The sequence below is a fragment of the Curcuma longa genome, chromosome 16 (assembly GCF_044706935.1).
Source record: "Curcuma longa cultivar G26 ecotype Majalengka, Jawa Barat chromosome 16, ITB_CL_G26_1.1, whole genome shotgun sequence".
Classification (NCBI taxonomy): domain Eukaryota; kingdom Viridiplantae; phylum Streptophyta; class Magnoliopsida; order Zingiberales; family Zingiberaceae; genus Curcuma; species Curcuma longa.
The window spans coordinates 6341745-6359910 of record NC_133876.1 but is presented as its reverse complement, the minus strand read 5'-3'; the positions used below and the strand labels follow the sequence as shown (position 1 = coordinate 6359910).

The window sequence follows — 18166 nt, the reverse complement described above, 5'->3', positions numbered from 1 at the left end:
TAAGGTAGTACTCCATCTTACCTTTCCAATAGGCAAAATCATTGTCGTCGAAGTATGGTGGTCGTGCGGTGTTGTATCCCTCTTGGAACGCCATATGTTGCTCCGGTTGATGGTTTGATCTTCCGAAACTTACCGGGCTCTGATACCACTTGTTAGGATCGGTGCGTTCGCTAGAGGGAGGTGAATAGCATTTCAATAGCGTTTCTTCGATATTTCTCTGCAAGATCGTTAGCGGAAGCAAAATAATAATAAGAAAACAGAGATCAATGCTAACCCGTTGATTTACTTGGTATCCACCTCCGCAGAGGTGACTAGTCCAAGGATCCACACGCACACCACACCCGATTCCACTATGAATCTCTCCTTCTCAAGAACCTTGAAGGCGGAGAAACCTTTACAACTTTTTCTTCCTCGTATGATTAGAAATTTAGTTTTGGAGGAAGGGAAGAAATCACAAAATAGAGAACAAACTCAGCAAAGCAAGAAGAATGAAAGAATGAAAAATTCTTGAATGAATGATCTCTCAAGATGACTTCTTTTATTTCTTCCCAGCATCAGTCGACTGCTGGCAGGGCCAGTCGACTGATGGGCTTCAACGGCAACAAAATCTGCATTTAATGCTTGCCTTGTTTTGCCCAACGTTCAAATATCAGTCGACTGATCCAAGACCAGTCGACTGGCATCAGTCGACTCTTCATCCATCAGTCGACTGCCCAGTCGACTGCCGTCTTCCTCTGGCTCGACTGAACTTTCTGTGTGGTGCTGATTTATCATCAGTCGACTGCTGGCAGGGCCAGTCGACTGCTCAAGCTGAAAAATGTCATTTCAGCTTCTCTTAGCCATGACCTCGACCTTCAAACACCTCCCTCAACCTCGTGCCTCTCGTGGATGCTCCATCATCCTCGCACTAGCTTGAGATGCTTCCATCGGCTTCGTCACGCTAAGTCCTTTGCCAAGACCACGCTTGGACTTCTCCTTTGCCAAGACCCATGCTTGGACTTTTCTTTGCCAAGACCCACGCTTGGACTTCTCCTTTGCCAAGACCCAGCTTGGACTTTTCCTTGCCAAGACTCAGCTTGGACTTCTCCTTGCCAAGACCCATGCTTGGACTTTTCCTTGCCAAGATCACACTTGGACTTCTCCTTGCCAAGACCATGCTTGGACTTTTCCTTGCCAAGTCTTCAACCTGGACTTTCCTGTAAGCTTGCAACAACCATGTTAGATCACAAAGATTGCCTAACTTCAAACATGGTTTAGCCAAACATTGAAACCCAATGTGCTTGGGGCAAGATTGCACCAACACTTGATCCTCGGTCCTAAGGATTTGCTGCTAAACAACTGGTCCACCTGACCTGCCTAGACTTCTCGCCAAACAACTGGTCCACCTGACCTGTTTGGACTTCCTGCCATGCATCTGGTCCACCTGACCTACTTGGACTTCTGCTGGTGCACTTGATCCGCTATGACTTTTGCCTAGTCCTCCAGACCAAGACTTTCCTTTGCCTAGTTTCCACTAGGACTTTCATTTGCCTAGTTTTTACTAGGACTTTCATTACCTAGCCTCAACTAGAACTTTTCCTGTGCTCCCTGCACACTTAGATAAACACGTCAATACACACCACACACTTAACTTGAACCTCATGTCATCATCAAAACCAAGGTTCGATCATCTAGTGCTCCTTACACCAACACTCTTTATGTCGAATGGCAGTCAGAACACCGTTGATCACAACCATATCAGTTTGCACAATATCATTTTATGATTGTTTGTCGGTGGTGCCGGGAAGGATGCAAACTGATATTAGATCGTCAAGGTTAGTGCTCAACACAATCTCCGTAAAATGATATTGCTCTGCTACAGGTTATTACGAATAGCAGCAATTCATTTCCTAAGATACAACGATGACATCTCGAAATAGTAGCACTTCAAATTTCAAGACCAATGAATTTTTTCGTAGGCTTTTTGGACTCCGAATGCAAAAGATGAGATGTATGATTATTGAATGATTCAATGGATAAGTTGATTCGATGAATTTTCAGCATCTGAAGAGACCTATTTATACAAAGTGAAGAGGTATGGTACCCTTTGGTGAGTGATTGTGAATTTTAGAGCAGGATTTATCTGAGTAATTCAATCTGGAGGGTTGTAATCCTTCAGATCGCCCTTTAATCTCATCCGTCAGATTTGGAGAGTTATAACCCTTCAGATACCCTTTTGTTATAAGCCGTTAGATCTAAATCCAATGATCCATTAGATCTGACGCTTCAGATTAAGCCTCATCATCAACGGTCAGATTATGACTCTTCGCAATCTAACGCTCCAGATCACATTACATGCGATCCATCACACCTCTTTGATTCAACGGTTGTCATCCGTTCACCCAGTCAGTAGTTCAATCATCTCTCCTGCTCACCCGAATGTCACATAGGTACTGTCACGTCACATGTGAACCTGACACATCACTCGAGTGCCACGTAGACACTGCACGTCATCTGGAATATAAATTTAAGCTCCTCAATACTCCTCGCGAAGTGCAAAGTGAGCTAACAAAACGCTCATTGCACACATGAGAAGAGAGCACATGGGCTTTTGTATTAACTTCATTAACACAACAACATAAATAAGGAAAGGAAGCTAATGGAATTTATCGATATAGGACTATTCCCCATACACTTCTTGCTATAGCATTAAGTAACAATTAATATTATTCTGGACTAACTTTGAATAATTAATTTTTCATTCACCTTTAATAGATTTTGAGTAAATTAATAGTCTAGATCTATCTACGCGAAACGTAGATTTCAATTTTAAAATCAATTTTGACTTTTATTGATTGATGGTACCCCGATTTTTCGCAAACCTGTATTAGTTTTTTAAGACCTAATATCCAACAAGATCAACTACAACTGCATGCATGAGTCGACTGTCTATTATAATTAACGACTGAATTAAATCTTGATAATGAAATTAATTTTGATTTTTTTGTTGGCGATGATCGAATATGGCATTTATGTATTCTTTTATTGAAAACAACCATATATATCTACTTGATGATTTTTTTTGTTTGATTTACCCTAGTGGCCGGTGGGAAACTTCTGTGGGACCGAGCCGGCCACCCCCAGGGATTGAGTCAATGCGACTAACTGGGATTATCATTGATGATCTTTTTTGAGAGAAAACGGATACTAAATTTCAAGACATTTATGACACAAAAGGGTTATTATTAAATCTTCATGATGATTATTTTGACTAGAAAAAGGCATAATATTTTTCTTGACGTTCCCAAGAGTCCTCCATTATTTTCAAGCCAAAATGAGATTAAAATCAACTTAATGACATTTTTGATGAGAATAAGACCTAATTACTCTTCCTCTGCCTACCTAGAAAACTTTTATGTCAATTTGAACTCGAACGAGGTCAAATTTGCTATGAAGAAATTTTGGAAAACTCTCCTCATTAGTTCTTTATACAGTCGTCAAAATTGGGCATATTAAATTAATCTATCCGCTTAAATAATTTAAAAAGATTAGATAGGCCTACCTGCCTAGGCACATGATGGGCTCAAATTGATTTGGGAATGAGATTTTTTTCCAAAATTTAAAATTAGAGTGAAAAAGTCAATAGACTAATGGGTTTGATTGGTATAAACCACAACTCAAATTTAAAATTTTTTAATTTTTTTATATATTTTTTTAAAAGGCTCTCATTGGTCCGCTAACTTACAACTCACTTGCATTGAAGATTTTTTAGTCCGTCAAGATGGTGAATCGGTCCATCCCACTCCGTCATATGACGGGTTTCTAACATATCGACCTACCTTATCATAAGTTGATTTATTAGGGCAAATGAACGTATTAATCTTCTTTAGATTCTCTTATCTTTTGTGTTTCCAAAATGAGATCAAAAGGTCGCCAAGAAAACTATAACGAACATTACCTTAATATAATTTTTGCCTAATGTTAATAATGGTGGGTATCTTTCACTAGTTGTACACTGTATGCATGTATTACATGAATGTTAAACCCTAATTATTTGGAAAAAATACTTTTAAAATCTTTTTTCTTTTAATAAATAAAATATACTCTTCTGATAAATATTCTTTTCTATCTTAAAATAAAAAATAATAAAACTAAACCATTCCTTACATTTATTTATTAATACAACTCTATCATTCGGATACCACCTCGATTAGAAGAAGTTGTTTTAAAATAGCAATAGAATCGCGGTGTTATTATTGACTATAATTATCTAATAGTTTGAATACAGTTGATACATAGTCTAATTATGGTTTTGGGATCGAAGCTATGGCAACAACCCATAGGATTTATAGCTTTCATAACTTCTTTTTTCTAGATGAATGTGAAAGATTGTCTTTTGATCTACAAGTCGGAAGAAAACTTAGTAGGAGATTATCCAACGGAATATCTAGGTATTAGATTTTTTTTTTAATGTTATCTTGCTTTCCTTTGTATTTAATTCTGCATTATTTATTTATAATGATTCTTTACTTTGATGGGTGGAAGTTATCTATCAATACATTTGTTCATGAACTTTTCAGAATAAAAAAAAATTACTTGGAGTGTTTGGAATTACAATTGATATCCTTATAATTACATTATCTCAAGCTTATTATGTTTCTATTCATTTCTATTTCAACAAGATGAACTTTACTAATTAGGATGAGAATAGATGAACTAGCTATTAAATAGTAGACTTGTTTTGTATTCTTCTAGGGCTCTTTGATGTTGAGTGTCTCCTTCTCTCTACGTAGTTTGCTATGTGAGGACCTAAACCTATTCTTAAGGTTCTTGATGAATTGAGGCGATGCCATTCAGAGTTACTATAGACATGGAGTTTGAGGCATAGAATTGAAGTTATGGTAGACTAATGTGAAAAAGGTAGGCAAGGGGAACTTGGGAGAATTTTTCAAAGAGTTATCGCCGATACAACCGAGGGTATAGCCACAAATTATCTTACCCAATCTTTAACTTGGGAGCTAACAATGTTGAAGAGGAGGATCTCCGTATGATATCAAAGTGGTTGGGAAGAATGTGTGAGAGAGAGGAAAGTAATCTGGGGACTTTTTTTTTTATTAACTCGTATGAAATCAGCTCGAGAGCTATAAAATTTTTGACTCCACCATTACATACAACAATTGTCGTGGAGGCAAAGAATTGGGACAAAATTGGTCACAAAAGAAATTAAGAAAACTCTTGAAAAATGCTAGATGGGAGGGAAGATTAAAAGCTTTGCCTTTGTTAGAAAGGACGTCTAGCTAACCAAAAAAAGGTATTTTATAACTAATGTAGATTCTTTCAATGCACCCCATGGAAATCAACCTCCTATAAGTGGAAGGGCATAAATCTCAGGAAATGAACCCCATGGAAATCAACTCTTGCCTAATACAGTAACTCTGCCGCTTGAATATCAATGGAGGTGATGAGAGATAATTTAGCATGTGCGTCCTCCCAAGCTCAATTAGCGGAGTGATCCTAGCTAGAGCTAAGGTGAAGAAACCTAAGAGTGATGACTTGTTTGGATAAATCATTGGAGGAAGAAGAGAAGAAGAATACAAGAACAAGGTGAATCCAAAAAAAGAAAGAAAAAAAAATCTAATAAGACCTATGAAATAAAGTAAATTTAAAAAGAAAAAAGAAATTATCTACATCAACATTTTAAAGTCAAAACAAAGCATATTTAAAAATGAAAATGAAAACATCAATCTTCAACACAGAAACTGACAATCTTATTGTAATGGTTAAAGAAGCAAGATTTCATTCATTCATTCATTGATTCTAGAACCTATTATTGGTGGCATTATTTTAACTGGTCCAAGTACCACATTAAGCTCATTTCTCATGCTTTTGTTACGATGTCTTCCTTCATATGAACTCTGATCGCAAAACAACTGCAGCTCATAAACCATATATTCTTTAATTGATACATAGTAAATTAAGAAATCAGGATCGTTGAGCGTGTGAAACGATGGCCAGTCCTCAGATATTTTCTAGGCCAGTTTGGTATATAACCTTCATCCTCACAAGCAACCATCCACTCCAACTTTGACATATTGTTGTCAGCTTCTGATGCTCGACAAGGACTTGGAGATATTTTATGGCAACTGATGTAGATGTTGTCCATCCACATCCATGGTATCTGACTTAGCATCTACACAAAATTTCAAAAGGATTGATCTAGTAGATGTTAATTCGTTTAATCGTTCAGTTGAAGTGATCGGACTCAACGCCCAGGAATTTTGACTCCGCGTTTCAAAACGTTGATGACGACAGGAGAGCTACATCACCGAATCTACTAGTCACGGGGAGGATTGCAAACAGGACAGCGGAGCAGCTTCTGCTCTGCTAGCTAGCTGCTATAAAGCTAATCGCGGCTCGCCTTCCTTCTGAGCACCGAAATATCTTGAAGCAGGTGGTTCCCACTGTCTGATTTGATGAGATCAGGAAGCTGGTCTCTTGGGGTTGAGATGCAGACGTGGAATGCGTTCAAGAATGGGGGGATGGTCATCGAGAGTGCGGAGAGGACGTTGTTCAAGTACTCGATATCAGCTGATAGCTGCTGAGCACCTCTATCAGTGATGTGCTGAATTCCTCTTAGTTGCTCCATGAAAAGGGCAGTTGCACCCTCAGCCACCTAAACATCATAAAAGTCAAATTATGTGAGTTTTGAGTTGAATTCCTCCACCAAACAACAGCCAAGAATAAGGACGTGAAAATACACAGACACACACAGAGAGAGAAAAAAAAACTCAGTTTAGTCTCCTTGGATCTGAATTTGAAAAAGAAAAAAGAAAATGTCGATAGCCTGAGGCTTTCATCATTCCATGCTCGAAAAAATCCATATAATTTTTGAATCCTATGACAAAAAGAAAACCTAAGATAAACGATCAGAAGTGTTACCTTAAACATCCATTCAGTGGCAAAAAATTGGGCTTCCTCAGTTCTAGACTCACTGGTAGAGATACCTTCAGCTAGTGGTTCCAACTGCTGCGGTAAAGTAAGAAGATATTCTCCAACACTAGTGATGTAGGCCTGTGGGTATGCGCTAAAGCTTGGGAGTGGACGGGAACTTTGCTCCTCCACTGACGACCAAATTGGCAGCCGAGACACATCACTTAGACATTGATGAACTTTAGAAATAAGAACATCATAAACAAGCTCATTAACTGTATCAGAAAATGCTGCAACCCTTTGGGATGTCATAGGAAGGGAATGAAATCGTGGATCTTTGGACTGCAACATAGAACAAATGTTGTTATAAGTAACAATCACCTAAACTATCTTAATGCTACATAGTAGAGTTAAGAATAGGGCTTTAAACTGAGTGTAGCCAGGCCAAGCTTGACTATGTCTAAGTTTGTTTGCTAGAAAAGTAAGCAAGAGCTTGGGTTTTTACTGAGCTCAACTATAAATGATGTTGAGCTTACACAAATAGTTAAATTTTGATCTACTAAAAAATCTTATATATTTACATGCAACTGCATCCAAAGTGCCAAGGAGATAGACAACAAACTTAGACTATTATTCATTTTACATATTTTGACATGCTGAACAAACATCAGATCAAGAGCAGAGTATCAAGTTTGTTCATAAATATGTTCGCTTACAATAATAGCTACGAAAAAAAAATCATAAAAAATTTAATGTTGTTTATTAAAGTGGTATAACGACATATTACCCATGAGTCCCAGCTATTTGTAGTTTGGCTAACAAATACAAGGCTGTATCACTCAGGAGTAGCATAGTGTGTTGTAACATCGTAGAAGTGGAAGTACCTATTTGCCTTTTGCTTGGTGGAATCTTCTAAAACAAGTTGAAAATATGATATTCTTTTACCATGTTTTGTGCATCATATGCAGAAGCATTAAATACGAGTCTAGCATATTTCATGTATGATATGTGCTTTGCCAGTGAACTATAAGCACCATGAGCAGTGTATGCTGACAGTAAAAGGCCTAACACACGATTATATTGAGCTGTCATAGACAATCCAAAATATTAAAAGAAAAAAAATGATTCATTTAGTTTGTTCAGATTAAGACAGAATACTTATTAGGATAACAAAAAAATTAAAAAGAAATATATATTGGGTCGTCCGATAGGAAAACTACCGAAATAAGAGGAAAAAACATAGAAAACCAAAATACCTGCTCAAGGAGATAAGAAAGCTTCCTGGCTTTATCAGGTGCATCTGCAAGACGCAGAGTGCCAACATCAAAACCTGCCCTTTTAGCAACACCCATTTCATTCTGTTCACTATTAGCTTCATTAGATTGGTCTGAACTTAACCCAGGTACAGAAATTGATAGTGTTGTGCCAATTCTAGCCAGAGTTGCTCGTAATGAAGCTTCAAAAACAGATGTACGACTAGTTTGACAGTCAGCAACTGTAAGAATCTGCAAAGCTCCTTGAACAATAGACCATTCCTCCTCCTCAGATACCATATTGGCAATGTGTGCTGCTCCTTCCTTCTTTTGATCACTTTGTGAAATATTATCAACCCCATAAATGGATCGCACAGATTTTAGTGTATCTTGGAGGTTTGAAAGATATTGCAACATTATGTCATCAAGCACTAAAATAAGCTCATGGACCTCAGAACCACCAGTGAAATTAATGCATCGTTCAACAGCAGCTTCAAGAAACATAATAACTTGTGGAATAGATTCTTCCATCCTTCGGACAGTTTCACTTGAGTTCTATACCTTGTGCACCCAGACCTCATGCAACAGCACCACGAATGTCTAACCCAGAAATCTCATTAGAAAGAATAGCACGCTCCATCTTACCATACGTGTTGTTCTCTGATTCTTTACTTTCTTCCTCTCCTCCTAAACATTATTTCATATCATTTTGAGGAGAACGAAAAGGTTGTAAAGGTTTCTCCGCCTTCGAGGTTTTCGAGAAGGAGACGATTCATAGTGCAGCGGGTGTGTGCGTGCGTGTGGATCCTTGAATTAGTCACCTCTGCGGAGGTGGATACCAAGTAAACAAACCGGGTTAGCGTTAATCTATTATTTTCTCTATTATATTTTGCTTCCGCTAACACTCTTGCAAAGAAACAATCGAAGAAGATTCGAAAAATGCTATTCACCCCCCCTAGCGAACCAACCGATCCTAACACTTTCACTCGAGTGGTCAGTCAACTGGTCTCTGCCTTTCACTCGATCAAATTTTCTATGTATTTTGGATCAGGACACCAGTCGACTGATATAATCCCAGTTGACTGATGAAGCTGAAACTCACCTTTCAGCTTCCTTCTTTATCCCTTAGCCTAGACTCACGCCTTCAAACATCTTTCACAAGCCTCGTGCTCTCTTTGGATACTTTCGAGCCCACGACTCCTCATCCTTGCACTTGCTTGAGATGTTTCCATCAGCTTCGTCATGCTAAATCTTCATTTTATCAAGAGGTCGCACCTCTGGGACTTCACCATTTGTCAAAAGGTCGCACCTCCAGAACTTCACCATTTGCCAAGACTTCAAACCTGAACTTTTCTGTTTACTCAAATCACACATGTTAGATTACCAACATTGCCTAATTTAAATTCATTTAGCTAAACATTAAAATCAAATGATACTTGGGGCAAGACTGCACCAATACTCAGGTGGAGCATGATTCTCATTAGTGAGGAGTGACTTATGAAGGTCGGCTACTAGTGTCCAACAACGCAAACACTTCTTGGATTTATCTTGATGGTTGTGAAAGTCAGCTACTAGTATCCAACAACACAAGCACTTTTCAGATTTATCTTAATAGTTGGTCGAAAACTTCTATAAGATTGGATCTGTTGCCCTTAGGATTAATCGGTTCAAAAAGTCAAATACTTAAATTATCAAAAAAATAAGAAAAAAAAGAGAGAGCTAATTTAATTTATCTGGTTGACCAAGGAAAGCATTAAAGTGTCTAGTTGTTAATAATAAATTAATAAATTTTATCCTGCCTTATGCATGGAGGATTCTTTCATGCACTAGCATTTACGTTTGTGTTTTATAGGGAGAAACAATTTAGACTTTTCTGGTGAATTCAAAACATCTTTGAGTTATCTCTTCTACCTTTTGTATCTCTTGAATTTATGCTTGAGCGACGAGTCTATTTTGGGTTTATTTCCAAGTTTATACATCCTAAGGACATGAATTTTTGTCCTTTTATCATATTTATTACTTAAAAAGAATTTTGTCAATCCACTACAAAATTTTCTATTTTCATTTTTTTTATTATTCGGTATCATGGTTCTTTCCTTTGTCTATAAAATAGATATCTTGAGTAACAAAGACAAATTGAATATGTTGAGGAATCTAAATTGAGCAGGCAATTGCATGTGGTCGAGTGAGTTAGCTAAATCAAAACAATTGATTAAAGTTAGCAATACAAAATATTACATGTAGGGACAAATTTAATATTATAAAAATGATTTATTTTTTTATTATTGATAATACTCTTATATACCAAAATTGAAGAAAATAATAATTTTATATATTAAGGGTAGGCAGGAGAAAGAATACCGTCATCCTCATCCTCAACGAAAGAACCAAATCCACAGCTCTAAAAGTCTCATGTCGCCAGATCAAGTTAGCATTCGGTGCAGAGTTGCACATGGTTATCACATGCTCTGTGTTTTATAAAGCTTTCCTTGCTCCTGATTTAACTTGTAGGAACCAAAATGGATCCTATCTGCCTTCCAAAGTAGTAGTCTTCCCTACACCACAAGCTCTAATGAGACCCAAAAACAGGAAACTGTACCGATTTTAGATTGTACTAACTATACATATTGATGCTAAGAATGTCAACATGGCAAACCGAAAGTCAGTTATCCTACAGTCTTCCATCACAATTATGAACTACATAACGACGATAAACTTGCAGAAGATAAATTGAGGTGACTTTTGCTGGTCCTCACTTCGCCTCCTCTAGTCTCAATCTGTCACATGTTCTTTGGCCAACTCTCCTCGAAGCTTTTGGCCTTCACTTAGGAATGGGAGTGACCATTGAACATGGGATTATGTTAGAGGACAACTTTCATGAAATCTTTGCTGGATCGGTTGTACTTCATGTGGCTCCTTACGAGTTGGCCTGCTGCGAGGGCAGAGAGAAGAGAAAGTTCTCCAGCTAGAACAGCACCAGCCACAATGGTGGCGAGCAGCCTGGCATTGGCCCCAGGGGTCTCCAGGCTTGCACCCTTCACGCACAGAAGGTCCAAACAAGCAGCCTGAGAAGCCAGCTGAGTCCCACCACCCACCGTGCCCACCTGCAATACACAGAACACAACAACAACAACAACAACTTAGCTATGACCAACTAGAGCTGAGTTCAATTATATTTCATTGCTTTCTTTGCCTGGCGTAAGATGACATCCATCTATCGCCTGGAAGAGGACAGAGACCAACTTTTGTGTATAAGATGACACCAGTGAGAAGGTTGGTTCGGACTAAAGCTCATAATGTGTAGAATAAGACCCAATTGAGGTTATTCAACACGCATGCCTGGATAAACTCAGATCTCAAAATAAAACTGTTGGACAAATAATGATTTTGATTCAGATGATATTTTTTAAGTGAACTTGTTAAAAAGGATTACGATGATGAACTCCTTGGACTACCGTGATAAGGATGAAAGTAATAAAGGTGTAGCAGAATAGTCTCATGTTATGTATGAATCCAAATTGAAGCCATCAATCTTATGATGAAGAGGAAGCCAAGTGAAATCGAGTTAAGTGGTGAAGCATCAGACCAACAGTTATTGCCAGAAATATTGAGCCAACTTAAGAACCAATTCTAGCAGAAGAAAAATAAACCATCACATATTGAATCTGATTCCATGTGATACTTTCACTATCCTCATGAAAAATCTATATATCTATGAATTTCAACTTCTCACACAGCGTACTAGGAGCGGGAGCATTTACTAAGTTAAGAGCCTGTGGATCAGATTCAGGAATAAACAGGTAAAATGAGTTTAACTGATGAACTAATTAAAAGATGAGAATGACCTCAATGGATGGCATAGTCACAGATACATGGAGATCCTTTCCATCATTCACAGCTTCCATCATGGTGATGCAGTGTGAACTCTCAATATTTTGAGCAGGATCTTGGCCAGTGGCAAGGAATACAGCAGAGACAATATTGCTGGCATGAGCGTTAAACCCTCCAAGAGCTCCAGCAACTGCAGACCCAGCAAGGTTCTTAATCATGTTTAGTTCAACCAACGCCAGTACATTGGTCTTAAGAACCTTCTTTACCACCTCCTCTTTGATAATTGCCTCACAAACCACAGATTTGCCTCGGCCTTCGATCCAATTTACAGCAGCTGCTTTCTTGTCCGAGCAGTAATTACCTAGAGAGAGAGACACACAGAAGACAAAACTCAAACACACCATGTTAATAAAAGGATGGGATTTTTGAGTGATATTTGTGATGGTAGGGAAAAGCAACGTTGACTTGTCTTAGTCAACTTTGCATCACGTGAATTATGGGTTCACATCCCACAATTATGGGTCTACTCCAAAAAGAATTGAATTGCAACATTGCATCTAGTGCATGTGATCCAATAAATTTCTTCAATTATAATATAGAACTAACACGAATTAATCAAACAACTGACTTCAAATTTTTGAATGGAAAAGAAATAAAATCATCCCATGAATATAACAAGCTATGAGTCCCTACCATTTAGAATTGGAGAAATTTTCAGTACATTAGACAAAACTTATGGTGTCAAAAACATCAGCGCAAACATTAAACTCTGATAGGTGAAGATAATTTTCTTATCTAGCATGGAACAGAGAATATGAAATTACATCATACATAATGAATTCAAAGTGACATAATTACTGAAATAAGCATAAGAAGTCTCATGTACAGCTGAACCATTCTAAAAACTGAAACTGATAGGGTCTTCTGAAACGGAAAGTTCTGCTAAATCAAGCAATAAGAAATAGTTTTGACGACCTAATCTATTTGGTGTGTTGTTTAAGGCATCATCGAATAGGAGTGTCCTAATGTATAGTGTGTGAATACATTGGGAGAGGGATGGATCAAGTAGGATAAAGAAGCTCACCGGATATACCAATTACCTCCATGTCTGGGAAGTCTCCAAGAAGATAGTCCAACACATTTTGCACGCCCTTGGAGACCATATTCATACCCATGGCATCTCCAGTGCTGCAACTGAATCTCATATAAATGTTCCTCCCAGCCAGTGCACATTTGATATCCTGAAGCTTGGCAAATCTGCTTGATCTGCAGATGTTCATGCACGTTGAAAATACATCAGATTGTTATTAAAAAAAAGTAGGAAACAGAAGCATATAAAAGATTTTGTTTTCTATTCAATATAAAAACAACACAATTATTTACATTTCAGGAGTAATTGTAGACTATATTGGAAAACTATAACCTTCAATCTTGTTTTTTCTTGAGTTTAAATTCAATGTTCATAATGAGATGAAAGTGACTAAAAATAAAAAATGACATTTTATTAACTACAAAGAAGCAACGGATAAATCATGTCAAGAACGTAGATTGATAATCACCAAAGAAGAAACAAACAGGGAATATGGATCCCAGAATAAAATTGAGAGTTGTAACATACTTCATAACATGGGGCAAAATCAGTAACAAACTTCATAACTTGGGGTAACATCAGATAAGTTGAAGTCGTTTTCAGCAGAATGATGGGAAACAATTAATAAAAAGAAAGGATTAAGAAACTCATGTTTTAAGAACCGCAAACCAACAAAAAAGAAATCATGCCTACGATTCTCATAGATCACTATTTTGCGAATGAAGTTGAAGGAACAAAAGAAGGATTACTTGTTGAACACGAGGGAAATCGTCTCGAAATTGTTGGCCGCCTCCAAAAAGGCTTTGAGCTCCGCAGCACGCCTGGCCGACGGTAGCCTCACCGCTGGAGCTCTCGTCATACCATCCCTCAGCACGATTCCGGTAGCTCCTCCAGACTCTGCGATGGCCTTGCAACCCCTGTTGGTGCTCGCCACTAGGCACCCCTCGGTGGTGGCCATGGGCACAAAGTACCTCGTCCCATCCAGCACCAGTGGCCCGGCGATCCCCACCGGAATCTGCACGTACCCTATCGGGAGCTCGCAGCACTGTCCGAATATGGACCCGTAATCGAATCCGTCAAGAGGAAGCCCCTCAAGGCCCTTCCCTGTAGTCCGCCGCAGCGCCTCTCGCCGGATCCCGGCTGCTCTCTGACAGTCTCCCAGCTGAGACTCTAGAACGTAAGATGGTGTCTTTCCCGCGACGACGGAGGAAATGAGCTCCTCGTCGTCACGGCTGGGATCCGGCGGCATTTCCTCAAGCGGGGAGGCGGGGCAGAGGAGCGAACAAGGCGCAGGAGCCGGGGCTGAAGGAGGCTCTGCGGAGTCGGAGAGGAGAAAATCGTTCTCCTCGTCATTCGAGGATACGATGGACTGAACGAAGGCGATGCCGAAGAAGCTGAGGAGATAGATGAGGGACGAGACGAGACCGACGATGGCGACGATCTCGGAGAGACCAAGGACGTGGAGCGGGGAAGAAAGGCGGAGCTTCTCGCGCCACCGGCGCATAAGAAAGACGAGGGAGACGCCGAAGAGAGCCGCGAAGAGTAGATTCGTATAGCGAATGGGAAGGGGGAGAGCATCGGAGGCCTGCACGGGGGCGGATGGGGAGGGATTGTGAGTCTTGGTGGAGGCGGAGACGGAGCCAAGAGGAAGGCGACGACGGAGGTCCATGGTGGTCAAGAAACAAGAAAGGGTTTCGCGCGCAACGCTTCGCCCCAGCCGGAAACGAGATGCGGAAAAGGAAGGAAACTCTTCTCTTCTGCAGAGAGAGCTGATGAATCCAGCCAAGCAATTTGTAGAATTAGACCCGAGAGAGAGCATTTATTTTCGTTATGGAAAGAAAACTATTTTCGAAAATGATAGAAACAGTAGAGGTTTACGTCAAATATGTATGCAATCGTTTAATAGTTTTTTCTTTATTTTATTTTACGGGCAAATATCAAAGAAAATTTTAATTTTTTTGTAAATAAGGAAAGGGACGTTCTTCAAGCACTCTATCCCACCGGTAACTGTCTTCTAATATTCAATTTTCATTAATATCTTCTATTTATATATCCCATTTAAATCATCAATCAAGAAAATGAAGAACGTGTTGTAATAGCGAACTTATTGTAGATGAATCCAGCCAAGCATTTGTAGAATTAAGACCCAAGAGCATTTATTTTCGTTACCGAAAAAAAACTATTTTCGAAAATGACCGAAACAGTAGAAGTTAACTTGAATATCTATGAAATCACTTGATAGTTTTTTCTCATCTAAATTATCAAATTTTAACAAAGAATGTGTTATAATAGTTTATGATTTAATAACTGATATAATGTGAATATTAGATGAATAAATTGAATATTAAATTGATAAAAATATTTTTATTTCAAGATTATTGTTAATTTTACTACCATTTTAATATTATTAAACAGATTCTAATAAAATTTAAATAATTTTAATTAATTTAATAAAAATTGATATAAAAGTACTTTATATATAATATTTTCATCAATTTAAATTTAAAAATTATTTTAACATAATGTAGCAGTTAAGATTTAAGTTTACATCTATTCAATGATGTCAGAATAAATACATTTTCAATATGAAAAATATGTGAAATAATATTTTTTAAAAAGTCTTTTTAATAATTCATATAAAAAAGTACATTTTTAATTTTTATTTTTTTTCTTAAGTCTCTCTTTTTCTCTTTACAAATTCTTAATAAGTATTTTTAAATTTTTTTATTATAGATTACAACTTGATTTTTTTATTTATAGATGAAATATAAAATGTTATGGTAAACCTTAAGAACTATACAAATAAAATAAATTTAATGAAGTTTTGCAAACCTTAAGATATATAGATATTTTTATTCTATAAAATTATAATTTTATAAAAATTGTATTATTTAGAAATGCTAAATTTTGTATTCTAATTTGAATATCAAGTAATCATCTACAAAGTCAATAGCTTGAAAATTAAATGTTGATGGGTAAGAGGCTAATTGGATGGTGCACATTTATTTTTTTTTGTTTTTTTAAAGAAAAAGACAACTCAAGTGTGATTCCTACACTGAAAATGAAAGGTAATTAAGCACATCTTAACAGTACAATAATACGCATGGTTAGCATACCACAGCTCTAGTCTGGAGCTTATGATGCATCATTAGTGTCATCTCAAATAATCATCAAATAAGGAAACGAAGTAAATCTTTACAAGTATAGTGTTCCTAAAGTTTCTCTTAACGATATTCTATCGAGCACTCGATGTAACCTTAACAATAAGCTCTCTAGCATTAATCCAGACTCGGTCTAAATTAAGTACGCTTTGGTATAGATAACTTCTATAAAGAATATCATAAAGATCGTGTGTTAACTTCTAACAACTTATGAAAGTTATGCGTGACAATCTCCTATCATTGCTAGAGACATTCTAACTCTATTGCATAATAGAGACGTTCTAACCAACAATTTTAATCCAATCTAAAACAAGTACTGCTAAATACCTTCTAAAAAAAATGATAAATCCCAGTCAATCTCATGGACTCAATCCCTGGGGGTGGCCGATCCGGTCCCACGGAAGTTTCCCACCGACCACCAGGGTAAATCGGGAAGCGCATACGGCGGTCAATCCAGATGTCCAGCATCCTTTGATTTCGTTCCTCATTTGGAAGAAAATTCTTACAAATACGCCGTAGCTGGGGATCGAACCGCGAGTCCCTGGGTCACAACCCGGATGTCCTACCGTTGCACCATTGCCCCGGGGACCAGGGGCGGATGTATTAAGGGGCCCGGGGGGGGGCCATGGCCCCCCAGCCCAAGTTGAACCTTTAATGTGTTTAAATTAAACCCTTAGGGTTACTGGTTAATAGGTTTTAGGGTTAATGGGTTGTTGATCTATTGGATCCTAAACCAACCCGATAAGCCGATAAAGAAACCTAGAAATCGCGAGTCTGCCTTCGTTGGGTCCCGATCGCGCCTCCGTCTTCTTCGTGTCTTCGTCGGGCGCGGCGGCAACAACTTCAGCTTGGATTGCCGGCGATCTGCAAGGTGGCTGAGGACGCCGGTGAGTGAAGGGTGGATTGGGCAGTGCTGGTAACAGGGTCAATCGGCGGCGGCAGTGGCGTGAAGGGCAGACCGGAAGAGTCGAAGAGAAGAAGTAAATCGGGTGAGTTTCAGCCGAATAGCTTGATCTCTAGGATTTTTCGGGCTGTGATTTGAGTTCTTTTTGGGTTTTCACTTTCCAGGGCTTGGGTGGTTTGATCATCGAATCAGAGAGATTGGTGGGTGTCGATCACAAGGAAGAAGAGAAACGCCGGTAAGGCCTCAGGTACTCTGCCCAGGTGCTTGTTCTTGTCCAGTTGCTACCTTTGAGCCTTTCTCACATTTACCACCATATATTCATATATCTTTATGCAGGAATTTGTCTCATTGGTTTTTTTTCAAGGAACTGCAGATAATGTAGACTTTAATTTACTGTCTATTAGTCTATAGTCTTTATTTTTAAGAGAATGTTTGTTGGTCTGAATTACACTTCTATCTTACTGTTGTTATCTGGAGGTAAATTTTCTTCAGATTTCTGTACTTTCATGAAATGTATAGCACAAAGTAGTAATCTAATTCCATTGCATTTTATGTAATGATTATATTATGCTATGTTAGGTTTTTGTGCTAAGGATTATAAATGTTAATTTAGTTATTCTTTATTTTTTTATATAATTATTTAAGTGATTAAGTTTGTACTTAGGTCCTTGATATGTATCTTTGGGCAATTCTTTTGTTCAAATGAGTATATCATTTTCATTATATGGCCCCCCCAAATATGAAATCCTGGATCCGCCTCTGCCGGGGACTGCTAAATACCTTCTAGAACATAGTGTTGATGTTAGAAAAAGCTTAATTTAAAATATGTGCTTAATTAATTTGTGACAAGTGTATGCAATACTATAGGTCACAAAATAAGAGGAAGTCTCGACAAATCAAGCATGATTAAATGTCTAACAAGAAAAATTTTATATAGATTAAGAGTGATTGAATACCTGTCAAGAAGTCATAACAAATCAAAATTAATCAAATGTTTAACAAAATAAAGACTTAATCA

At 38.0% G+C, this 18166-nt stretch overlaps 2 protein-coding genes across 2 annotated transcripts; both read right to left on the bottom strand.

The window, feature by feature from the left end:
* Positions 1–6266: 6266 nt before the first annotated feature.
* Positions 6267–8722, bottom strand: LOC141847859 (conserved oligomeric Golgi complex subunit 7-like). Its single transcript, XM_074735945.1, has 3 exons — positions 8166–8722; positions 6919–7251; positions 6267–6652 (listed from the first exon to the last, which is right to left on the bottom strand). Exons 1-3 carry the CDS (start codon positions 8691–8693, stop codon positions 6383–6385), a joined length of 1131 nt encoding a protein of 376 aa, XP_074592046.1. The 5' UTR covers positions 8694–8722; the 3' UTR covers positions 6267–6382.
* Positions 8723–10655: 1933 nt separating this feature from the next.
* LOC141847426 (3-hydroxy-3-methylglutaryl-coenzyme A reductase 3-like) lies at positions 10656–14851 on the bottom strand. Its single transcript, XM_074735471.1, has 4 exons — positions 13833–14851; positions 13078–13259; positions 12008–12354; positions 10656–11266 (listed from the first exon to the last, which is right to left on the bottom strand). Exons 1-4 carry the CDS (start codon positions 14750–14752, stop codon positions 11024–11026), a joined length of 1692 nt encoding a protein of 563 aa, XP_074591572.1. The 5' UTR covers positions 14753–14851; the 3' UTR covers positions 10656–11023.
* Positions 14852–18166: the final 3315 nt, after the last annotated feature.

What these genes read in the sequence shown, in the direction of transcription:
- LOC141847859 (XM_074735945.1), bottom strand. Translation starts at nt 8,693, where the DNA reads ATGGAAGAATCTATTCCACAAGTTATTATGTTTCTTGAAGCTGCTGTT. An exon ending in TTTCTTATCTCCTTGAGCAG is followed by an intron (nt 7,252 to 8,165) that starts GTATTTTGGTTT and finishes TCTATGTTGCAG; the next exon opens with TCCAAAGATCCACGATTTCA. An exon ending in CCACTGAATGGATGTTTAAG is followed by an intron (nt 6,653 to 6,918) that starts GTAACACTTCTG and finishes TATGATGTTTAG; the next exon opens with GTGGCTGAGGGTGCAACTGC.
- LOC141847426 (XM_074735471.1), bottom strand. Translation starts at nt 14,752, where the DNA reads ATGGACCTCCGTCGTCGCCTTCCTCTTGGCTCCGTCTCCGCCTCCACC. An exon ending in GGAGGTAATTGGTATATCCG is followed by an intron (nt 12,355 to 13,077) that starts GTGAGCTTCTTT and finishes CTCTCTCTCTAG; the next exon opens with GTAATTACTGCTCGGACAAG. An exon ending in TGACTATGCCATCCATTGAG is followed by an intron (nt 11,267 to 12,007) that starts GTCATTCTCATC and finishes TGTGTATTGCAG; the next exon opens with GTGGGCACGGTGGGTGGTGG.